The sequence below is a fragment of the Myotis daubentonii genome, chromosome 6 (assembly GCF_963259705.1).
Source record: "Myotis daubentonii chromosome 6, mMyoDau2.1, whole genome shotgun sequence".
Taxonomy (NCBI): domain Eukaryota; kingdom Metazoa; phylum Chordata; class Mammalia; order Chiroptera; family Vespertilionidae; genus Myotis; species Myotis daubentonii.
In genome coordinates, this window is record NC_081845.1 from 28,763,992 (window position 1) to 28,790,152 (window position 26,161).

Sequence of the window (26,161 nt, forward strand, 5' to 3'; positions counted from 1 at the left end):
TAATACCCTTTCTCCTTCTCCTTCCCCTTCCCCTTCCTGATTTTGAAAGAAAGCATGACTTATTCAGCCTTATCCCCAACCCCCAGTAAAACAGCTGTGTGTGCACTCAGGCAGCAGGGTTCCAGGCCAAATTGTGGACCAGGCAGTTTGTCACTAGTCCTGCCAAGTTTGGCTTTCCCACTCTCAGACCCTTGAGGCTGTTTCCACATGACAGCAATACGCCCCCCCCCCCCCCCCAAGTTCTTTCTACAAGGGATTTGAATAATTCAAATCAAGGGCAATGGCAAAGGTTTAAAGCTTTACCATTCCCTAAGGGTATTCAGATGCATTTAAACAGAAGACAAAATTCTAAGCTAAAAGTATGAATCCTCTGTTTGAGTCACTACATAGAGGCGTCAACAAATCAGTGGGCCTATTTCTGTGGTGTGCAGTGGTGGTGGCGGACACAGGTACACTGAAATGGCTGCCTGCTAAGCCACTTCTTAAAGCTGGTCTTCATTCTTGGTTGGAGAGGGGTGTGTTGGGGTACTCAACCCCTCTGTCCCCCTATCCCCTCAGAGACCAAGAGATGCGATGATGGTCTAGTGTGGCTGAGTGTGCTCTGAAGACAGATGGACTCTCCACTTCTGAAAGAGAGGGGAGAGAGAGGAAAGGCCAGTGGAGAGAGGAGAGGAGGGGAAGGAGAGGAGAGAAAAAGGAAGGGGAAGAGCAGAAGAGGAAGGGTCAAAACAGTAAAAGAGAAGCTGGGCAGTGGCCTGGGGCTAGGCGGAGAGGTCCCCAGGGCTGACTTGGGGTGGGCTGGGCGCAGCACCCCCGGGCAGGGAGGAGATGCCCGCATTGCCGCCTGCACTCAGAGCTTCTCTGTTCTTGCAAGGAGGGTCTCCTGATTCAGGGCTCCCGGCTTTCGGGTGACCACCGGTCCGTCCCCTCCCGCGCCAGGCGGCCGAGCCTGGCCTGGAGCCACTCTCTCCCCCCCATTCGGCCCCCGCAGCGCTCTCGTCGCCGCCCCCGCGGGGAGCGCCTCTCCGGCCCAGGAGCGAGGCGTCTCGCTTTCTGGGGATCCTGGGTGGGGCAGCTGCCCTCGGGACGGCCCGCCGCCCAGCGCCCAGCCCGGGGCCGCCCGGCCGCGGAGGCTCAGCCAGACGCCGCGCGCCGCCAGGGCAGCCGCACCTGAGACCCCGGCGCGGCCAAGCCCGGGCGCCGGAAGCGCGGGCGGAGGGACCGGCCCCTGAGCCCGCGCCCGGGGGGGCGGGAGGGGGGCGAGCCGCAAAGGGTGACCACGTGCTGCTCCGGCCGCGGGGGCGAGGACTGCCCCGTCGGACCCTCCACCCACGCTCTGCCCCCGCCTACCCGGCCCGGCCCCGGACGCACAGCACCCGCTGCCTCCACCTCCTCGCGCGAACTTTCCTTCAACTTCTCTGCAAAGAGGAACCTGCCGCTCCGCCCGCCCCCTGGACGCCGCGAGCCGCACTTGGACGCCGCGAGCCGCACTTGAACTCGGCGGCGCTGCCTCCCACCTGGCGCCGCCCCGAGCGCGGCGAGGAGGCTGCGGGGGCCCCAGCTGGTCCCTCCTGAAAGAGCGTGAACCGGGGTCCGCCCGCCGCGCTGCGCCCCGGCGCCGGGGGTCTCCTCTGGGGAGCGGGGAGCAGAGCCGGGAAGACCCGGAGGATGACCGCGCGGCCCTTGGGGACACCAGCGCAGTAATGCCAACATGTAAGTCTCCCCATCGTCTCAGATTCCGTCACACCTTTACCTGTGCGCCCCCCTCCCCCGCCCCCTCCACGAAGTGATTTGGTGAGGACTTCCACTGTATGGACCAAATAAACCGGTTTATCTTCAGTGTGCCCCCAGGCCCTGAGGCATGAGCTGTGACATGTGTGAGTGTGTGAGTGTGTGTGTGTGTGTGTGTGTGTGTGGCTTGCTTTTTTTCCAGGGAGAGGTAAACCTCATATTTGGGCGGCGTAAAGCATAATAAAAAAAGGGCAGGGCTTCAAGAATGGGGAAAGCGTGTTTTCGATTCAAATTGAACAAGGAGTAACAGGCCGGGCGCCTGCGTCCAGGGGCCTTGCTCTGCCAAGAAAGCGCTCTCCTGGATCAACACCTGGGGCTTGGAAGGTACCGGTATGCTGAGAAAATGTTGACTTTACACATTGTCACCCTGGACTGGAGGAGTTATTCTTGGATCTTTGGGTTATTCAAATGGATTTTAAAAAGCGGGCTGAAAAGGTTCTGGGTTGTACTTGGTAGATTTAAAAAGTCATTAAGGAATATGTCATTTATGTGATGGGCTCTGCGGGGGGACTTGTATAGAATTAGAAGTGTGGGGGAGGATATAGGGCAAAGAGAAGGTTATAATAATAGGTTTTGTTTCTATGGAATTATCATCTAAGTGGTGAGGTGCCTCAGAGCAACCCTGCAGAAGGGCCACCGCGCACCGCCTGGCCTTCCAGAGAGGAAAAAAAAGAAAGGTTGTTCTCAAAAGAGCCAGGCTTATTTTTGTGGCCAACTCAGAAGTTACTTTTTCTTGTAATATGTAATTTTACCCCTGGTGTTTTATTTAACCTTGGGCAGACACCCTGATAGACTTTTTCTCCTTCCTACTGACTAAGATATTGGAGTTTCTAGAAATTGATAGTCACCCTACCTCCCCCAACTACTGGATCTTTGTTTATTTCCATTTAAATTCCCTCTTTCATTTACTACCTGCAAAAAGACATACCCGCTCAGGCCCTGTCTTTCCCTTCCTTGCACCTTCACCTCCCAGTCTCCCTAGTACACATTTTTAAAATAGGAGCAAGAGCAATGACCGCAAGCTTAGTAGTCTGTAGCTCTGTTCCTGGTAGTGGCCAGTACAGTTAGAAGGGAACTACTTATTTTTATTAAAATTGCATGTGAAGTCATTCTTCACCTGTGAGCTTTAAAGTTTCATTTATGCCAGTGGAATCGTTAAGGTATAGACTGAATTTATTTTGGGATACAGCCAACAGTCTCATATAAGAGTTGTTCTCATACAAAGGTGACGCATTTTTAATGAATGTGAGTTTGTTCTAAACCTCAGTTTTTCCTGAAAGTATAGTAGGTTTTTTAAGAGCAGATATTTGTCTAGCTTACTTTCAGCTTTCCTAGGTTATGTATATCTTGGGGGGGCCGGGGGGGGGGGGAGCATGTTATACGTAAAAATAAAATATGAGTACCGATTTTTGAAATAAAAGATGTGAAAATGATCAACAGGTAATGGACAAATGTCCTGATTATGAAATGAAGTTATGTAGTCCATTTGAATTTGCACATGATTAAAAAATCTTATGTCATTATAGAGTGAAAGCATGAATATTTAATCACGTAAAATATAGAATTTAGTATGTTGATTGAGTTCTTTATTGAGCTGTTTTGGCTGGAAGTTTTTCTATTTCTTGACAGATAACTGTTTCTTTATTTCATTTTGATGTTTATAATTCACATGGAATGGTTTAAGATGCTCTGATTCTTTTTAGATATTAGTATGTTAGAACATATGGAAATAACACCAACCTTTCCAATGTAAATATTTCTGCTGTCTTCTTGAAAAAAAGTTAAAATGAGAAACAAACTATCTTACCTTTTAAATTTTAATAGATTCAAGTATACAAGCTAATTATATTTTCTGCCTACTACTTGTGGAGAAAGAATATTTATATATCATTACACTCAAGTTCTGAAATTGTGGACTTTTATAAATATATTTTGGAGTTGTAGGGACTGCATGTTTTTTCATACCCGAGGGAATTTAGTAGGTTTAACAAGACTTGCATTAATTGGCCTCAAGCTGCATGAAGCTACTGTTCCATTTATGGCTTATATAAATTACATGACATTGTGCTTTTCCGAAGTGAATGGTGAATGAGGCTATTGTCTCTTGGCTTATGGGAAATATTAGAAGCTTGTAGTTTTACTGCCTAACTGGACACGTCACTCTGATTTCTGGAAATAATGATTTGAAAGAGAATCAGTTTATATATTAAAAATAAACTTACAGATGCTTCCTTAAACCTGACCATTTTTTTTAACTGCCCATATCTTCCAGAGTTTATATTTATGATGGGTTGATTAAAAGTTTCTAAATACAATTTAGATTTTAGACTAAATAGAAAAAGACTTTGTTCAATGTGTGTGGCATGCTTGGGCAAAAACTGTATCTTTCCATGTTCATTTCCAATTGGATGACTATTACATTATCTACATTGGATACATACTGAGGAGATAGCATTTAAGGGACATTTCAATTGTAATTGAAAATGCCAATAAACCAAGTGTGGCTACCTGAGTATTAGCCTACTTTACTTTATAGGCATTACTCAGGATGGTAGTATTCCGTTTTCTTCAAGTTTACTGTATTTAAAACATTTGTAGCAAACATGACAAAGGTTTAACATGGTTAGTATAAAATTGGTAAAAAAAAATTACAAATCAGTAAGAAAACCATTTATATGTAACAGAACACTATACAAATAACTTCAACATGCCAATCCAAATAGAGGAGATTCAAATGAGACACTTCTTCTATCAAACTAGCAATGATTTACTCAATAGCAATGCATGTGTCATAAGATAAACATTGATACACTTCAGTGTAAACACATAGATGTGTATTTAACTGTACTTAGAAATAATTTTAAACCTACAGAAAAGTTGCAAGAATAGTACAGAGAACACCTGTATGCTTTTACACAGAATCACTTATTATAAATATTTACATCATTTATTTTATCACATTCCTTCCTTTCTTCTTCCCTCCACCCTGTACACACACACACACATACACACACATAATTTTCTTTCCAAAATATCTGAGAGTCAGTTACATACATCAGGGATTTAGGGTGACTTCTTAATTGAAAATTTTATATGTGTAGATTCACATGCAGCTGTAAGAAATAATACCGATAGATACTGAGTACCCTTTACTCAGTTTCTTCCAATGGTAACATTTTGCTGTAGCATAATATCACAACTGCATGTACTCGTGTGTGTGTGTGTGTGTGTGTGTGTGTGTGTGTGTATGTGTTTCTCAAGTGTGCCTTTTAATTTCACCTATGATACAAGCCAGTTATGCATGTTACAGCTCAAGTAAGAGTCAAGATTTGTACAGATTTGGTTTATTTGAAGAATAAGCCCTCCCCCCTTTTTGAAGCAGGATGATCCCAACTTAATACACAATCTTGAGTAATAGAATAGCATCTCCCTTTTCATTCATTGCTTAGACTCAGGAACATGCTCTTTAACCAGAAGAAAAAGTACAATTAGAAGCAGACTAGAATAAACCAAATTTCCATTGTTTTCACTCTGGAAGAATTAAGGCATGCTCTATGCTACTCCTCACACCCCTTTATGAAAGGGTTTGCCAGGGAAATTCATTTGGGACATGGAGAATGAAGTTAATTCTAATTATTGCTGATAGTAATAGACCTAGTAGCATACTAATTTCAGTATTTATTCGCTAATTTCTCTTTAAATTGTGATATTTAAAGGAGCTGGTAGGAGCAAATAGATGAAAGATGGTTGGTTTTTTAGATTATTTCAACAATGAATTTGGATTAAATCATGCCCACAAAGGGTTGTACCCACCTTTAAAACAGTTCATATGAAAGAGTTAAGTTTTCAAGCTTCCCGAGATAGGACTCAGGCATATTGTATTTTGTAGCCTTTACAGATAGAAAAGGAGAAGCGAGTTTGCAATCGAGGTAGTTTGGTTTTCAAAATGACAGGTGAGTTGGAAGCCAGGTGACATGGGGGTAGGGAGGTCTTTTGGCTCTGTAACCACTGATTTTTTTTCTTGGGCAAGTGGTTTATCATTATATAGTTCTTTCACCTGTGAAATGATAGGTTTTATTGTGTGATTTTTAGGTTCTTTTCAGATTATAAAGTCTGTGACTCTCTTCTACTGAAAAATATCCTTGCTTTCTTCAATAGAACTTTGAGGTCACAACCCAAGTGACACAGATTGTACTATGTTTTTTTGTAGTTTTTACTTAGAACCCTAGTAACCCTGTTTGGGATTTTCCATTCTTGTGAGAAAATTGTTTAAATCTCAGGGATGTGTCTTTGCTAAATGATCCCCTGAGAAGACACACAGTGTTTTCCTTCCTCTGTTCTATTCTTAATTTATTTGTTTCTGTTCTTCAGTAAACAGTAAAGTGGACGAAAGTTGGCGTGTCATATGGTTTATGTTTGGTTACAAGTACTTGCCCTGTCCTGCGTGCGTTTTCTGTGCAAAATGGTGGAGTCTTCAGAACTGGAATGCATCAAGCCCTGGGTTGTCTGACAGGGCTGCAGGCAGCTTTTGTAAAACAACTTCAGGTGTGGATATGGAATCCATAAATGTCACAACCTTTTATAGTTGAAGAAAGTTGTGTGAGCACGTGAAATAAACAGGATTGAGGGTTGCCAAGCTAATGAATGTAATTCACTGAATCCTGTTCAGAGAGCATTTGAACTAAAAAGGGACCATAAGTCACATGTCGATAGGAAATTATCACATGGGACTGAGATTAAGAAGCTGGGCCTTCTCCTGGGTATTCTCTTGGGCGTTCCCCCTTCTGTTAATATCTGTAAGGCTGACAGGCCAAGTTTGATTGGTCTGCTCTGGGCTTCAGTTTCCTCCTCTGAAATGAGGAGGTTATACTTCATCTTTGGTCCTCTCAGATCAAAACTTCTTTGGATATAGAATTGTGCTTTTGTCTTAGAAGCACAGTCATCATCTTCAGCATGAATGGGAAATACCTCATTCATCCAGCATCAATGGGAAATGGACACATTCATCCAAATGAGTAAATTTTCTATGTGACAGAAGTTTATCATTTACCCTTTTTAAAGTCCTTACTAAGTGCCAAGTCATGCTATCAATAGTTCTTTTTGGTGGAAGAAAAATAGGCTCAGAGTTTTGCCTCACAAACCACACAGTAAATAGAAGCTCCAAGATGTAACTCTGTGATAGTCCACAGTTCACATCCATTATTATGATGATGACTTACTCTACTAGATTGCTTCTCATAAGCAGTTGCACTGCTCTTAATTTCAAATATTTTGGGTGGATGTATTTGAAAACATACCTTTCATACAAAAAAAATCTTTAGACCTTAACCCTTCCCTAGTTTAGAATTTCCATTAGAGGCTGTATGATGCTGGTAATTCTAGTTTGGTGAATATAAAATAATGGCATGAATATGAGACACTACTTGAAATTTTTGTATTCAAGGCCCAATGAATCATTTATTTTATTTTTGATCCCAGAAGTAGCCATGAAGTCAGTTCATTGGTGTTGGCTTATGGCATTAATCCTGTTGTCCATTCTTATTTTAAGTCTTTTCTTTTGATTTCACTGTGCAGAATGGTGGAGTCTTGGTTGATGGAATAACCACACTTATATTAGTATGCCTGGTATGATGGTTATAATAATGACTAATACTTATAGACTGCTTACTGAGCATCAGTCACTATCCTTAAAAGGCATGGTCTGATTTAATCATCCAACAATTCTATGGATTAAATTCCATTGCTGTTCCTAATTTGCTGATGAAAAATAGTAGATACAAGGTGGTCAGGTAAATTCCCCCAGGGCTACATAGTTTATAAGTAACAAAGCCAGGTCCATCTAAGTCTAGGGTATGTTCCTTTTGCTACTTAGATGGTCTCTAACCAAAAAATACAGATTGAAAATGCATGCTTGAGACAAGTGCAAGAATCATTTGATGTCTGTTTTTGCTTGAGTATTTATTTCTCTTTCCACTTTTCTGGTATCCTGTTTAGTATTATATATTTTACTCCAGATGAGCCACCTTCAGGTAAAGAAAGTATCACAGTTGACCTTTAAACAGTATGGGTTGGAACTGCTTGGGTCCACTTATATGCCAATTTTTTGAAAAATAAATATATATATATACAATCGGCCCTTCATATCTCTGGTTTCCCATCTGAGGATTCAACCAACTTAGATAGAAAACAGTATTTTTGATCTGAGGTTGGGAATCTGAGGGTGCATAAGGCCGACTAGGTGCATTGCCCCACACCAGTTTGTGTAAGGAACTTGAGCATCTGTGGATTTTGGTATCGTTCCAGGGTCCTGGAACGAATCCTCCGAGGACACTAAGAGACAACTGTGGTTAAGATTTTGGGGAGTCATAAGTTATGCACGTATTTTTGACTGCACAGTCAGCAGCACCCCTACCCTCCTGGGTTGTCTAAGGCTCAACTGTACTGTGACCCCTAGGTTTCTTATTAGTTGCCCCTCTTTTGGAAGTAAAATGACTCTCAGTTACCACTTACAATCAAAGTAACTAACTCTTTTTGGGGAGTTAAGATCTTGAGATTTCTTATTACTACTCATGCATCCTCCTGCTTTGTGACTCTCTTGTCACTAGTTCATTTAGGGTCCCCTTTGGTGACTGACTTTTATACTTGCTGCTCCTTCACTGACTTGCCTCTTTTGATGGGGTTGAGTCAATGAAAAATATCAAACCACTGTTTTGAGCAAAGATAATATGGCTGTTCTTGTCGAAATCATTATTAAGTATAACTTTGAGTTTAAAGACAAGACCATTAGATATACAGAGAATTATTTGAGAGTTTTCAAAGCACCACCCCTCCATGTAATATCATTTACTAGTTTCTGTAATACATTAATAACTAGATAAAGACATTAATTAATCTTGTTGGATGTTAATGATTCAATGCTTTGTTCTAGGGGCAATTTAATTTAATTTTAATTGTCTCCATTTGTGAAGGAGCAGATGTTATACAGTGAAAATATTTTCTTAAAGTCTGAATTTCTGGAAGATTATAGGGGATGTTGATATAATTGTCTTCTTGCCACCAACATGGTCATGTGATGCTAAACTCTGAATCTGAAATTGCTTTATTTTTTAATATTATTTTTAAATTATATGAATATTTTCCCGTGTTCATGCAGAGATCACCTATTATATATTCTCTGAAAAAGAAGGTGCCACCAGATGGCAAGTAAAATAAATGGATTTTTTTTTCTTTTGGTTAATTAGCATAAAGGAGGTGATTGGTTCATCACCATTATTTAGAAGCAAGACTGAAAAAGGTTTCTATTTGGTGGTTCCTGCTGGAAACCTATACATTTACTGTTATTGTCCTAATGTTTTATTGAATTCTAAGTGTCCTGATTGTTGCTTTCTTCCATCGCAGGATGTTTCGCTCAGGTCGAATGTGGAGCTGTCCCTGGAAGTGGAAGCCAAGTTCCCTTTTGTTCTTTTTTGCTTTATCTATTGTCTGTGTTCCTCACTCAGGTGAGTAAGACTTTTTCTTTTTGAAGCCCCCACTTTAATAATTGTCTTCAGTTTCAGAGTACTATCTGTTCAAGTAACCTCAATTTTATTTGTTGTCTTTTTTTTTTTTTCCATTTCTATCCTTAAGGCTTTTTTTTTTTTTTCCCATTGCCTCTCATTCCTCTGTGAATTTTATGTGGATAGTATCACTTTGATCATTGTTTTATTTTCTAATGAGTATATTTCTTTAATTATCGTTGCATTTCTTCTAGCTTTATTTATTTATCTAGCTTGTGTTGAGTGATGAGATAGCTACATATCTGACATTAAAAATGTACTAGCTGTTCTTCTACTATTGAATAAATATACAGTACTTAGTTTTTCTCTTTTTAAGTTTTTATGTACTTATTTATAGAAAGTATAGACTTTGCTATTTTTATTTGTCCTGATTTTATTGCCATGTATGAGACAAGGATTTGAAATTAAGTTTTTAGACCATGAAGTTTATTTAGTTAAAATGATATTAAAAAGTTATTTGCAGTATTTTTGGAATTAAAATGTCTAATTTTTCCAATTACCATTTTTTTTTCTGAAATTTGAAGCAAGATTCTTTTAGCTGTTGTTGAAAGCTAAATTTTCCATAAACATCTAATTATATAAATGAGCCAGTCAGAACCCAAGGAATGTGAACGATGTTTTTAAAAGTAAACTGCTTCTTCATTATCTGGTTTTGTTACTGAGAAAACTACACTTCTGTTAATTCATTTTATTTTATTCATCTTTTACTGCTTTATTCAGTTTATATTTTTCTTTTGAATAAAATCATTATTCATGAAGTTTATGTACTTATTGCTTGGATTTAACCAAGATTGTATACATTCAATAATTACACTATATCTGTATGTTATTATAAATAATACATTTAATAAATCACATAAGTAGATTATTTGTTAAAATTGCTTACTTATAGATCAAGAAACTCAACTTGCGTTGAATATGTAAGTACTGTTTTATAGTCATCAGGTATTTAAGAGTCTTAGCTGCTTGCTTGGAAAACACCTGGCACTTGTTTAATGGCTTCAAAACAAAACTTATTGTTGAGTGAACTTTTTTGCTTTTTTGTTTCAATTTCATTACAAAGTCATTCTTTCTGTTATGTTTATTGCCAGAAAGAGGAAACAAACTTGTAAAGGAATCTGAAAATTACATATATATTGGACTTTTCTGATGTACATAGTGTTAAACAATTTTTTAACTTTCAAAAGTGATACTCCAAGAACCAATTCCACGATGTACGATAAATTAAGAAATTAAAATTAGTTGTAGTCTGTTTAGTTTCATTTGCTTTTTTTATTGTTTAAAGTATTATAAATAGTAGTGCATATGTCTCTTTTCCCCCCTATTGACCTCCCCACCCCGTGGCACATGCCCTCAACCTCCCTCCCCCCGCACCCCCTCCCCGCCCCAGTGTCTTTGTCCATTGGTTATGCTTATATGCATACATACAAATCCTTTGGTTGATCTCTTAACTCCTCTCCCAACCCTTCCCTGCCTTCCTGCTGAAGTTTGACAGTCTGTTCAATGCTTCTTTGTCTCTGTATCTATTTTTGTTCATTAGTTTATGATGTTCTTTATATTCCACAAATAAGTGAGGTCATGTGATATTTATCTCTCTCTGACTGGCTTATTTCACTTAGCATAATGCTCTCCAGGTCCATCCTGTTGTAAATGGTAAGAATTCCTTCTTTTTTACAGCAGCATAGTATTCCATTGTGTATATGTACCACAGTTTTCTAATCCACTTATTTGCTGATGAGCACTTAGGCTGTTTCCAAATCTTAGCTATGGTAAATTGTGCTGCTATCAACATAGGGGTGCATATATCCTTTCTGACTGGTGTTTCTGTTTTGGGGGGGATATATTCCTAGAAGTGGTATTACTGGGTCAAATGGCAGTTCCATTTTTAATTTTTTGAGGAAACACCATACTGTCTTCTACAGTGGCTGCACCAGTCTGTACTTGCATCAGCAGTGCAAGAGGGTTCTTTTTTCTCTGCATCCTCACCAGCACTTGTCGTTTGTTGATTTGTTGATAGACTTCTGATAGGTGTGAGATGGCACTTCGTTGTTGTTTTGATTTGCATCTTTCGGATGACTAGTGACTTTGAGGATGTTTTCATATGTCTCTTGGCCTTCTGTATGTCCTCTTTCGAAAAGTATCTATTTAGATCCTTTGCCCATTTTTTGGATTGTTTATCTTCCTTTTGTTAAGTTGTATGAGTTCCCTGTAAATTTTGGAGATTAAACCCTTATAGGAGATAACACTGGCAAATATGTTCTCCCATGCAGTGGGCTTTCTTGTTGTTTCGTTGATGGTTTCTTTTGCTGTGCAGAAGCTTTTTATTTTGATGTAGTCCTATTTATTTATTTTCTCCTTAGTTTTCATTGCTCTAGGAGCTGTATTGGTAAAGATATTGCTACGACAAATGCCTCCTATTTTGCTGCCTATGGATTTGTCTAAGGTTTTTTATGGTTTCCACTCTTAATATAGCTACAACCAAAATGCTATGGAAGGTTTCAACAGTAAACTAGGAGAAGTGGAGGACCGAATTAGTTTCATTTTTGTTAGGTCATGGCATTTGTAAATTTCCAAGCCCTCTTTAAACTTTATATTGGGATTTTTATTTTACATGTCAACTTTTTAATTGATATATGCACATTCATTATTTTAGTCACTTGAATAAATGAAATAAAACATATTTTAGACTAATTCAAAGGAATCAACTATGCTGAGAGAGGAGAGAGGGAAGGGAAAACACCAAGGGTACAAAATTTAAAGAGGCATTCGTTCGCAATGGCATAGGAATCAAAGTACTTAAATATGTTTTTAATTTGCTGTTTCACACAATAAACCCCCTTTAACAATTTCTTTAAGTAGCCAACACTTTACATGTACCAGGTAATAATACTTTGTGACATATAGTTAATGTGTTTACTCATAAATCAGAATAGTTAAAAAATTGCATATTAAAACTTTAGATAGATCTAATTTTCCAAGTCCTATCTTTAAATCAGAGTGTACCACCACTATATTTTCAAGAACATGTAGTGCTTCACTGTGATGGTATTTCTCTATATATCCACCCTTTGACTTTTTTCATTTTTCTGGATGACCCTTAGGTGATTTTATTGTGTCTAGTAGCTTTAAATGGCATCTTGACGTCAATGTCTGCTAAATCCATATCTTTAACCCTGGCCTCTTCCTGGACCCTGGAGTCACCTCTTGGGTTGCTTAACCTCATGTGCACTTGAATATATAATAGTCTTCAAACTTCACATGTGCAAACAAGATTCCTGATTCCTATCTCTTATTTGCTCCACTCTCAGTCATTACAGTCCAATCTACGATCCTGCCGTCACTATTTTCTAGACCCATTGGCCTTTCTGTTCCTTGACCATGCCTTCTGGGCCTTCTTCTTCCTTATCTACAAACACTTGGTTCTTTTTTGATACCTAGGTCTTAATTATTATCACCTCAGATAATCCTTCCTGTTCCTCAATTCAAAGGAGCCCCATTATCACTACCATACTAAGCTTTAGTGACAGTCTGCAGATTTTGTTTGCCTTCTTGGTTGTTAATGCTTTGTTAATTTGACTTTGACAGCCAGGTTGGAGAGTTGGCAAAACCTTTTTGATGGTTAAGATTGACATGTAGTTCAGATGATTAAAAATTAGAATCCTGTTGCGTAATTTGGATAATATCCATAGTTGAATTCATATAACAGAATTGCGGCATTAACTCTCCTGGTAGGTAAGTTAAGATTTTTATTTTCACAGGGCATTTACAAAGCAAATAGTATATAAGGTTTGTGTTCTTTGGGGTTTTAAAAAGAAATGTAGAAAAAGAATGTGGTGTCTCTTGACAAATGATGAATATAGCTTTTAATACGAGCTACAATAAAATAACAGCTGAATATTTCAGCTGATCTTGTGAAAGTGCAAATTACAAAACCTGATTTTTTTTTACCCCCAGCTTGACAATATTTAAAAGGTTGATAACATATAGTAGTATCAAAGTTGCTGGAAAAGGGCACACACTAACACTGTTGGTTCTGTCTTTTGGGAAAGTAATTGGCAGAATTTTTTAAAAAGTAAGAATGTATACTCTCTTTGACATCACTCCTGCATATAGGCATCTATCCTATAGAAGTAAAAAACATAATAAATTTGTAGACAAACATGTGCCAGTATTTTAACTGTAACATTGTAATAGCAAGCTGTTGGTAAATACTCTAATTGTTCGTCAACAAGGAAATGCTTATATAATTTGTTTTACATTAATAGCGTGACATACTGTGCAGCCATTCAAAACAGTGTGGTCAAATTGTGTATATTGGCTTGGAAAAATGTTTATGATAATCTTAAAAAGCAAATTGCAGAACAACATGAGATTATCCCAGATTTGTGATAGGTTGTATTACAAAACTGGGGTATGTTATGCAAATGTATGTGTGAATAAGACTGTGTAAACATATTAATAAATCATGGAATGATACACAATAGGCTTTAAAGTGGGTTATCTCATGGGTTAAAATAAAATCTCAGGGACATAAGATGGGTTATCTCAGGTTGGAGTGAGAAAGAGGAAGGCAATGGAACTTTATACAACTGACTTATTTGCCTTGTTACAATGAGCATGTATTACTTTAATACTTTGGAAATCCCAAAAATTTTTATCCAATTCTTTTGTTTTAAAAAAGAAGCTACATTAAAAAGAATGGCCAGAGAGACTGTGAGAGTGTATGAATATTATACTTTTCTGTTAGTCACCGAACTGTTACTCTGGCTCTTTCTTCATTTGATAAGAATGTCTGAAAGGTGTTTCAAATAATAACTTCTTTTTATGTAGCATGACACTCCATGACTCTGAAGATGAATGATGATATCTCAAGCAGACAGAGGTTATGACTTCAAGTAGAGTGGGAAACAACCAGTCAAGAGCCAAGGAATTCCTAGGCAACCAGGGGCCTGTTTCCACACAGATAACCTCAGTCATGAGCACTGCAGGAGGACCCTCCCTCCTCTCCTGAAGAGTGATGACATCAGCAGATTATTTCAAAGCTCAGTGTTGTTCTGATGTTTATGATACATAACTAAAAGGGGAAACATTTCTGAAAGTACAATGTGACTTGAACTTTGAGCTTTCTAGCCCAGAGCACAGAACAGTTCAGAAAGGTGAGTGATTGGGCAAAAGGAACCTTGTGTCTCCTTTTGTTTGTGTCTTCATTTTTCTCTTGTAGAATGAGCAGTTATTCTGTAGTGTCGATTACATTACATTTGGTATTTAAGTGTTAGACCTAATTTTGTACATATGTTTATATTCGACTGAAAGGCTTTCAAATGCATACATAGAAAAATTATCCTTTTATAAATCTGCAAGTTTTTTAGCCATTTTAGCCTTAATGTGTGCTCAAAATTACTAATCAAATGTATCTGAAAGGTTAAAATAAGATATAATTATACAAACTATTCTTATCAAGTGAAAAAAGAGCCAGAATAATGATTGGCTAACAGAAAATCATAATAGTTAATCATTTTTTGGGTCCAAGTTCTCCAAATTATCCTGTCTGAAGCTTTCAGCTGATGGCTGTTGTGCCATTCTGCATGTCAGATTAGATGAGCCAACATGATTGAATAAGGAAGTCCTAGAAAGCTGTGTACACAAGTTTCTTTGGGGAATCTTCCCTGATAATTTTATTCATATACCTTTGAGATGACCTGAATTTGATGTAGGTAAAAATGAGATCTTACACTAGGGTCATCAACTCCATGACATAAAAGTGGATTAGGGATGACAACACCACAGTGACAATTTCAAATGACTAAGCAGTATGATGGGGGTTATAGGTGAAGCTGATACACAGGAGGGGTTGGGAAGATAGGGTGTCAGCCAAGAGTCCTGCCTTTTCACCGGTCAGGGCACACTTATCTCCAGCGTGATTGTCAAGCTGTGGAGAGTTCCTAACAGCTGATCTGGGCAGGTGGATCTGCATGGTGATACAGGCCTCGAGCAATCTGAGGAATGTTTCAGGGCTTCTCAGTCGACACTGTGTTACGTGAAGCCACTGGGGGCGGGTGGACTGCAGCTGTGGACACATGTCCTTTGTGTCAGCCACACCTTGTTGCTTTTGCGTAAAAATCTTGTTTTTTAAGAGTAAATACTGCCGAATAAAAAATTAGAGAAACAGCATATTTACTTTGGAGTAGCAAAGTCAGTAGGAATAAGCTATAGATATTTGAACAGTGGTCATTTAGTAACAGACTTATTCTAAGTACCTCAGAGAGCAGAGAGAGGGCGATTGAGTCAGTGCTTCAAGTTCCAAATGACTCTCTTAGTAATTGGTTGCCCCAAAATAAAACCAGCTGTCCTTCAAATTCCTCCTCATCGCTGGATTCAGGACATGAAAAGGAATCTTAATAATGAAGAGGAATTTGTACTAAAATCCTTGAAGGCTTTCTCAGCCTACAGTTAAATCAGAGAGTGAATGTGTATGTTATATAGTCTGTTTTGTATATACACAGAATTCCATAGTGTGTGTATTTTACCTCAAAAGTTTTACCTTAAAAGTTTCTTCTTTGTGAATTTCCTTTCACTTTAGCAGGTAACTTTTATACTGAATTAGAGATTGGGCAGGTAACTTTCTTAGAAAAGATAAAACTGAGGACTCTAGACTGTGAAAGGTACAAAATTTTCTGCCAATTCCAAATAATTCTTTAAGAAATTTTCCTTTTCTTTTCAGCAAGTAGAATATGTGCTCTTTGGCACCATTCTTACTAAGATTGCAAAAGCATAGTATTCAGTAAGTAAAGAATGTGGGAAAGAACCCCCCAAAGAAGGAAAAGCTAATTTATTTCAGTTTTGATGAATAAGTATATTTTACAGGGTGGGGCAGCAGGGAGGAAAGTATGGAGGTTAGGTGAGAAAATATATTAATCCCACAATGAGCATGAAGCCACAACATTAAAACCTTCCTTTTTCCTCTACTAAACTAGGACGATTACACACCTGAAAAGAATATAAGGTCATTTGTCAACATATGGATGGTGGCTACCATCAGTTCAGATTAACCTTTTTATCCATTTTCTGAAAACAAAACAAATTTTTAGAAAAGAAATAAAATAGTCCAACAGGGACTACGTTGCCACGATATTTTTATGGTAAAAACTAATTATCTTGATTTTTAAAAAGTCATTAAATATTTATAGCCAAGCAATACTTTTAGATAAGCTTCTTTTTCACAAAAATAGTGAATTATGATACATTGTATGTCAAAATATCTTGGGGTACAGACCTGGCTGGTGTGGCTCAGTTGGTTGGGCATCATCCCGTCCACTGAAGGGTTGCAGGCTCCATCCCCGGCAGCGTGCAGGAGGCAGCTGATCGAATGTTCTGCTCGCACCGAGATAGTTCTCACTCTCTCCCCTTCTCCTTTCTTCTCTCTCTAAATACCAATTAAAAAACTTAAAAAAATATTGGGGTACAGCCATGTCTAAACCGCTTCATCCTAAACTTGTGGTTTAGAAACGATAAACTTTTTAAAAAATTACAAAGTTTTCTTTAATAAATCAACTGTTATGAGTCAGAAAAGAGGCCTTCTACTAATATATTATGCTCTAAGCTTGGTGTTGCTAGTTTAGATAAAGAAAGTGTTTGCACTAGAGCCCAGGGAATGGATTGTGCCAACCCACTTAAAATTCAGATTTTTTTCTCTTTATTTTAAAAATTACACTAATTACTATTATTGATCTGGGCAAAGCTACAAGAATGAGCTAACGCTCACAATTTTTGCAAATCCCCAAACAGAAGGATCTTTTTAGAAGGTTCTTTACCTGGTCAAAGATTTCAAGAATATTGTTAAAGTAAAATGAGAAAAAAAAAAAAAAGAACATACTCTGAATGAGAATATTAATCACTGCTTTTACACACATGCACAGTTCCTTCCTTTACTTATTTTTTCCTTAAATATATGCACAGAAATATGGCATTGAAGTAGGTGGTACTGGCTCCTAATGAGTACATGTAACAGTTTTGATGGACTTTTGGCTTTATTGAACATAATTTTAAAGCAGAGGATGAGAGTTTCCCACTTATAGTGATTTCAGTGGCTTCAGTAGCAGTACTGTAGGGGCAAAAAGCTGGATTTTTGGATATACTTTGCCTCCATGTTGGCTTTTTAAAGAGAGAATGAGCTCCAAGAATACCCACTAAGGCGTGGAGGAATGTATTGGCCACCCCTTCCTGAACTCTCTTATGCAGACTGTGTACACCAATTGTGTCCTGGCTGGCTCATCAGAGGTCAATATTACCCTGTACTTAGACTGTGAATCACATCTCTCTTTAGAATTGTAACCTGAAAATATGTTATTTGTAGGAAGTTCATGACCACAAATACTGTTGCAATACTGATGAGGTACAAATATTTCAATAAGCAATAGGTTTGTGGTTCTTCTCTCAGAGCCTTTGCTATCTTGACATAGGATTTATTCCTTCCTGTTCATCAAGCCCCAAGACTTTCCTTAGTGTTTGGTTAGTGCTCTCGTTATTTCTCATCATCCAACTTGCTTACGGGACACACACACACACACACACACACTTTACAGAGGTCTGCCTCTTTTAGTAATTATCTATCTATCTATCTATATAAAAGCCTAAGCGACCATTCGACCAGTAGCTATGGCATGCACTGGCCACTAGAAGACAGATGCTCAATGCACAGGCATGGAAACATGGAACAGACTGATGAATGTCAGAGGGAAGGAGGGAGGGGGAGGGCAGGAAGAGATTAAACAAAGATCTTATATGCATACTAGAGGCCCGGTGCATGGATTCATGCACCAGTGGGTTCCCTTGGCCTGGCCTGTGGGGATTGGGCTGAAACTGGCTCTCCAACATCCCCTGAGGGGTCCTGGATTTCAAGAGGGCACAGGCCAGGCTGAGGGACCCCATCAGTGCACGAATCTGTGCACTGGGCCTCTAGTTTCAGAATAAAGCTATCTCTAAATGTGCATCCATTTATTTTTAAAAATTCAGATATAATTGACATATAACATTAAAGTATGTAACCATATTTTATATTCAAATTGCTGCCTGTTTACAAACACGATGCTGTCGAGGATTGTGCTGACACAGAAGAGGTTTTCAGTAAATGATCAGTGTCTGAATCAATTTGCTTTCCCAGCTTTCCTTCTGTGACTTTGGGCTTTCTTTAGCAGGATAAGTCCAGCAGATCTGAGGGTTAGGTATTTTTAATCAAAGCCCCCCCCGCCCCCCCCATTATTAAAGCAAGTTAAACATTTGTGAGAGCATTATAGTACCTAAAGGAGTTACATGGAGATCAACAGTTAGTATTGTTACTCTTACTCTTAGACACATTTAAAAGCTAAGGCTATGTCATTAATATCATAATGATATTTGAGAATTATGTGTGTGTATCAGGTTTTTTTACATGTATATCAGCCTCTTTTAAAAGTCCTCCCTATGCAGAGCAAAGTCATGGATCTTAGTGTCCAGGAGACCAACATAAGACAAATAGGAAGCATTGTGATACATGGTCAGATAAAATTGCAAAGTTTATCAAGGGGTAATAAGAGCTCTCAGAAAAGTTTTCATGGAGGAGGTAATGTCTAAACTGGTTTTTAATGTTTTCAAAACCAATGAGTCAATCCTTCTATCTTTGTGAAAGACCAGCTATTTGAGAGGACACTTCATAAAATTTTACAATAGCTATTTGTGCCAAAAGAAGAAAGTGGTCACTCTAACTGAGTAAATAACCAGAATAGTATATTTATTTTTACTCCATTCCAAGGGCTGAGCTTCTCATGGAAACACAGTTTTTCTAAGTGCCAAACGAATCTCATCACTATTAAAATATACAGTTAAAAAAATAAGTATTTTGTTGAAAATATAAAACGTGATTACCTTGTGAATTTTTTTCAGCTATTTCCCCCTTTTCCCTTGGGAGAGCTTCCCCACATTTATCCCCATTATCACCAGTATCTTAAACTTTTTATCTTGGTTTATACCTTCTCCAGCTAAGTCTATAAACATATTCAGAACAAATAAATTTCTTTTCAAAACCAAAAATTTCCACCTCCCCATCAATTGCTTTTCATCTTCTAGGAAAAAGTTTACTTGTCTTTCCCTTCATTTCTGAATATCTTAAAAAATGGATTATTCTATTTGGGGGATGCATTAGGTATATCAACTTTGTGTGTGTGTGTGTGTTTGTGTGTGTGTGTATGTACAATTATATTATGGTTTTCTAAAGATCTCTTGAGTAGTTTGTGCTTCTCCAAAGGTTTTTATTTTAAAAAATTAATAGACAGAACATATTTGCTTTAATATTTGTTACTAAGGGGACAAGAAAACATGTTCTTCATAGACAGTTTTAGGATAAAATTGGGTCACAAAATAAGATGACTAATGATTTAGAATTCAGTCTGTTTACTTTTTTAAGCCCACTTTTAGACTATCCCTTTTTGCAGCAAGGTTTTCATATTCTTCAAAATGACTTTTTGGCTGTCTCTGACTTCTTAGCAGCTTCTATTACTTCTTTGCTTTTTATTTCTCATTTAAATCAGATTTGCATCCTGGTTTGCCTGGTGGGATCTGTTTCCCATTCTTATTTCTTTCCTGTGGAAGACTTTTCAATATTCCTATCATATCTTAAAAACTTCTATATGATAGTTGTTAGGATATTTAATTCAAAATGGTTGGTTGAAGCGAAACTGAAAGATTTATCTTTATTGTCTGTTCACTGTGTGTGCCTGGCTTTACTGTACTTTATATTTGTTATAATTGTGTTTGAAATCGCCTTGCACTGGGGATTTTTGGCAGATTCACATTTAAAACTCCCATTTGTGGGAAGCAGAGATACATAAGATAAAAATTCAGTGCTGTAAGCGCAAATTGTCATTGTTTGGGTCAGAACATACAGTTTAACAGGCTTTGTTAAAATAGATGTCTTTTAGCTCTTAGGGCAGAATATATATACAAAAACAATTTTGTTATTCATATGGTTAGATTTGAAATCTAATAAAATTGATCAGGTGGAATTTTGTTTCCCCTATTATGAAAGAACTTTCTATTTTTTTCAAAAGTAAGACCATAGTTACTTCAAAGTATTTTAAATTTTAGTAACCCTAGTTAAAAATGAAATCAGAAAATATGTTATGGCATACTTCAGATTAAAAATACAAATGAATCCCGTATTGTTTGAGAGGAAAATGTGGCGTTTGAAAAATATTTAAAATAATTAAAATCTATGTTGGATTTTATTTAAACTTGAACTGCACATACCAGGGCATCAAGGAATTTTTTGATGCATCTGAACTAATGGTGAAAAAGTTGGTTCGATATCAATGCTGCTGCTAACTTGACTGTGAGTAACTTGATCCATCAGTAACGTAAGTTAAATGCTGACTCCAAAACAAAATTTCGCAAGATAGTCTTTTACAGTCAGAAATACCTACTCAGTGGGTCCTGGGGCTCTGTTCCTTGTGGGCTCCAGTAGGAGGGGACAGTTAATACACCTGGTTTGAACCATCTGCAGGATCTTTTAGGTTCTATTTCTGGCAAAGTCAGGCAGAGAGGATGGTTAGAAGTGGTCAAACTGGAGAGATGATTTCTGTTTTTCTGACTGCATATCCCCAATGTCATTTGATCAAACAATAACTTCAGTTCTCATTTATTCAGTAGATGAATGTGGCATGGCTCGAAATTCTTCATAAGTTGAGAAAGGATCCTATGAATTTGGTTTGTTATGCTGAATTCTCTTTCTTTAATTTTAACATACACTGAGTGGCCAGATTATTATGACCACCTGATGTTTGTAGGCAAATTAGCTATAATTTCGCCCTGAAGTTGCTAGAGGGCCAGACCATTATAAATAGGGAAGCAGGTTGTTTACCATGACAGTAGAAGTGATTTTTTTCTGAAGATATGGGTAAACAACGTGATTTAACAGCCTTTGAATGTGGGATATATATCTATATATCTATATATATAATGAGTAGTAGGTTTTCAAAGCTAATAAATTTTATAATATCTATCAAGCTTTTTAAAGTTCTTTGGCCAGGAGGAGCCTGTGGGTAGCAGCACAAAGGAATTTCATTGCAGAAATGGTTACAATATGTAAATATTAAAGACAACCTAAATCTCTAACATCAGGGGATTTGATAAATTATGGTATATTTTACATAGTGAAATGGTACATGTCTTCCTAACTTTATTTTTTTCAAATGTTTAGTGAAATGGGATAAAGATTAAAATGTAATTGAAAAGAGCAGGACATCACACTATGAGCAGTATGGTTTTTTTAAACATTTGAGTTTAAAAAACACACAACAGAATAGAAAGAAATACAGTGAGATAGCAATCTCTGTGTTCATAAGATTCAGATATCCTGCTTTTTTAGCATATCTTTTTTTCCCAACAATAAGTACTCATAGATTTCACAGTAATGTAAGATTAATGCATACTCATTTTTTGCAGTTTTATATAAAGATATTATAATACTCCTTGGTTACATACTATATATGTGTGTATATGTGCAAATATAATATAAACATACAATGCACATTGGTTATATATGTTTATAAAATCCCTAATCTTAATTCTAGTAGTTAAGGTTTTTGCATAAGAAAACTGGTTTCAATAGTGGTAATCTCACCCTGAAAACAGGAAATTACCACTTCATCTCTGTTAGGTTGCCTAGAATTAAAAAGGCTGAAAAATACTAGTTTTGGTGAAGATGTGAACAACTGGAACTTTCAGACATTGCTGGAGCAAGTGAAAAATGATACAGCCACCTTGGAAAATAGTTCAGTAGTTTTTTAAAAGTAGATGTTTCTTAAAAGTTTATGATTTAATAATTATATCAGTGGTTATTTATTAGAAGGAAATGAAAACAATTGTCCACAAAAAGACTTCTATAAAAATTCCATAATATTATTCACAATAGCCCCAAACTTGCAAAAATCCAAATGTTTGTCAGGAGACAACTGGATAAACAGACTTCAGTGTACTGATAAAATAGAACACTACTCTGCAACAACAAAAGGAATGAACTTCTGATACATGCAGCAATGTGAATGGTGATCTCTCTAGCATGTATAGCAAAGAAAAGAGATAGAGCACATAGTCTATGATTTTATTCAGATTGAATTCTAGAATAGGCAAAACTAAGCTATATTGATAGGGATCAGAATAGTTGTCGCCTCCAGGGAGTAACTGAGTGGAAGGAGGCACAGTAAGATACACTGGGTTGATGGAAATGTTCCAAAATTTGGTTGGGATATAGTTACATGGGAGTATACATCCATCAAAACCCATTGAACAGCACACTTAAAATATGTACATTTTACTGTACGCCAATTATGCCTCCAAAAAAAATCCGCTAATTGGAAAAGTACTGTTATTAGTTCTAGAATACAGTAAATAGAATTACAGCATCCCCAGAGCAATCAGGACTTTACTAGCTATATCAAGTATTAAATAAGAGCTTCTAAAACACACCTTCTTTGTTATATTTTCTAGGTTTTGCTTTTGTTTTGGCCAGCAGGAAAAGAATATTTTGTTTTGCTTTATATGGTTTAGTTATGCTTATTGAAATATTTTCAGTACTTAAGCATATTCTTTTATGTGTGGGGGAGAGGGTGTGGAAGAGATTTCTGCAAATGATATGTTTCTCTGAGCTCAAGTGTAAGCTTCCATTTCACCCTTCTTTAGCCTCTACACACATTCAAAAGTTCAAGTTATTAAACCTTTGCCTGGCAGCTTTGTTTCCTTGAGAGCTCATTTCCTCCATTTAATAAAAATGCATGCAATGATCATTGTATCATTTTTTCCTATTAGTCATATTTTTCATATATGTATTGGATTTTGCTTTTTAATTATGATCTTACTGGAGACTTATTAATATTGTTGGCTTGTTACCATTAATAAAAATGAAAGATAAAAAAGGGTGGCCCAGGAAAACTTACTCCATTTGCTGTAAGCATGTTCTGTCTGTTCATTGTGTTTTATCTTCACAGAGCTGTTTATCATTTACTGTAAAGCGATTTGTGCTCTTTTCACAAACACGCGATGTCTGTGAAAAACTCCACAAACCTTTTTGGTACATTTGATGCTCAGCAATATAGAGCATGAACCAAAAAGTACATTTCAATCAAACACTTGAAAATTCCGACCTCGAGCAGACTCAGCATCTGGTGAGTGGTTTCTGAGGGGTTGTTTGTTCTGCCCTGGTCATGGACTTGAGAGGTTTACTTGGATAAATGGTGGGTTGAAAGCATCCGTCAAGACAGTCTCATTTCTGAAGAAGCACCTGCTCTGACTGCATCCCTGGATAAAGGTCACTGTTTGCCTAACAAGGTTATAATGAGAATGTGGCCATTGATGGGAACAGAGTAATGGGAGCCATAATCATCAACTGTTAATATTAAGGTCCCAGATGATGCACAAATTATACAAAAACATCTTGTGGAAGTGAGAAGGTATTCTTATTGGATAGATAGTTTGAGGAAGTACTATGTATAATTCAGTAAATTTAATAAAAAATAGCATAAGTTCAGAATTTAATAAATGTTACAAAAGGGTGGCATCCAACTTTTACCTTAAAGTCTGATCTCATTTCTGAGTTTTGGACAAGCTGATTTAAGCAGCTGTTTTGCTGCAGGACCTATGCCACTAGTTATAATATTATTGGCTCTAGCCATTGAATAGGACAGCATTCTATTTTCCTAAAAATTTTCATATACTATAGAGATACTTTGAAACCAAAAGCCTATCTGATAATGGGATGGGGAACATTTTATGAATGTTCTACCTTGTGAAGCCAGTTACCTGCACAATGGCTTAGAAAGTTCCGTCAGACAGAAATGGGGTTACCTCATGTATTTCTTTTCTCTCAAGGAGTAGAAAATAGTTGCTTCATATATTTTGTCCACTTATATTTTTGTTTATGCTGGAAGTGGAATGATACAATAATTGTTATTTTCTCCAGGCTGGAGCCAGGAGACTACCATTTTATTTGAACTTTAAGTAGGCTTACATTTATATACCAATCTTTTGACATAGAGTTAAGATCTTTTCTTTGAGGATAGATCTGCTCATTGGAGCTCAGTGTTGTCTCTCTTGCATCAATTATTCCCAGAATGTGTCATCAGTGATTTTTAGTTTTGATTTTTTTTTTTTTTACAGTGGAAGGAGATTGCTTATGAAGTGTTACGAACATAGATTCCTATTTTTAGGACTTTTACCATGAATCAGCTATTTTTTCCTTACCTTTATGAAAACTTTCCTAACTATTCAACCAAGGTTTCTTAAGCCCATATATTTTTTTATGTTCATTATTTTATTGGTTTATGTAATATGCAATCACATTTGCAATGGAATATGAAGTACAACTAGCAAAATATGGTCTGGGAACAAACAACCTAATAAGAACAACTCAACTTGTGGGAGCGGCTGTTCACAGAACTGTTAGTTTAGAATATTGGGCTTGTTGTATCATTCAGTATGTTTTAAGGAGAGGGTCATGCGAGTAGGTCAACTGGGGAAAAAATTCAGTGCAGGTTGGTTAGGGGAGCTTCTCATGAACCTCTGTGCAGCAGCCAAAGCTCTTTCTCCTGGCTTCAGTGTGTCCCTGGTATTATTATTTTTCTTCTTTTCAGAATAAAAATTCCAGAGGCATCTTTGACTCTTCCTTAGCAACACTTCTCTGAGATCTAACCCATTGCTAAATCTTGGAGCATCTCGTGCATCTTTCTGTTTTTTGTTTTGTTTTGTTTTTTGAATGCGCTTCATTTTAATGCAGACCCTTATTGCTTCTTGCCTCAACCTTTGTAACCTGGTGCTGTTGCCTCCTGTCTTTCTTTGTAATCTACTAATAAACCACTTTCATGTAAACATTTCTTAAAGTGTCATTTGCTCTGGAACCTTGAAGAGCTTTCAGTTACTGATTTAAGTACTGCCTACATGGATTGACAGTCAAAGTCTTTCCCTATGTCTCCTCAACCAATGTTTTCTAAGCTACATCTAAGTTTTCTTACTTAGGATCTAAAAAATAAACAAATTGGAAACATTTTTTTCTGATATTTGATGTGCTTCCCTCCCTCTAAGTCTTTCTTTACACCACTTCCTCAACCGAAATAGCCTTTCTCTTTTTTTTTACTACCTACTAAAGTGCTCTCCATCTCAAGATCTAAAGTAGGAAGCATTTCAAAAGAGGGTGGTAAGATGAGTAGTTTTTTTCCTTAACTTTTATGCATGTATATACTCACATAACCACCTGTTGGATAGCATTTTATAGGTAGAAATAGGGACAAAGTATTTTCTAAGTCTTCAATCCTTCTCCATATCTTCTTTAGGATTCTATAACAACTTGTACTTATTCAATATTTTGTTGCCATAATTGTATTTTATGATTATTAAAGTTTGTATTTTCTTCCTTATTATTTTTGTATTCTGTCCAAAACTGAGAGAGTGTAGGTCCTGCAATACAAATGAATTAAAGCACATTATTTAAAGAGAAACATCTGAGATTAGGGTTACCCATCCATTCTCCAGTTTTGATGTGAAAGGTATAAAAGCTATGGTGTCACAGAGTAGAGAAGGTAGATCCATGCTTTTTAGTTATCATAATGGAGCAGACTTACTTGAATTATTCAGAGTGCTGCAAACCCTGATGGTTCATTCTGCATCTCACTCATTTGGACTCTGTTGATGTATGCACAAAATTGCATACTACCTAAAAAGAAGTTGGGAACATAGGAACGCTGGACTTAACAGAACAACAAGGCTTAAAGGCTAGTTTCCTGTCTTTGCATGAC

General features: G+C 37.4%; 1 protein-coding gene across 8 annotated transcripts in view; it reads left to right on the forward strand.

The window, feature by feature from the left end:
• The first annotated feature begins 1,251 nt into the window (after positions 1-1,251).
• ADGRG6 (adhesion G protein-coupled receptor G6) overlaps positions 1,252-26,161 on the forward strand; it is a 137,868-nt gene continuing 112,958 nt past the window's right edge. For 4 of the 8 annotated variants that reach the window (XM_059700518.1, XM_059700519.1, XM_059700523.1 and 1 more), the window contains exons 1-2: positions 1,252-1,713; positions 9,190-9,290. In XM_059700518.1, the coding sequence (XP_059556501.1) occupies positions 1,712-1,713; positions 9,190-9,290 (103 nt within the window). In that variant the 5' untranslated portion in view covers positions 1,252-1,711. Of the gene's footprint in view, positions 1,714-1,968; positions 2,122-9,189; positions 9,291-26,161 lie in introns of those variants that run through there. The other 4 variants (XM_059700522.1, XM_059700525.1, XM_059700520.1 and 1 more) reach the window with 3 other exon arrangements.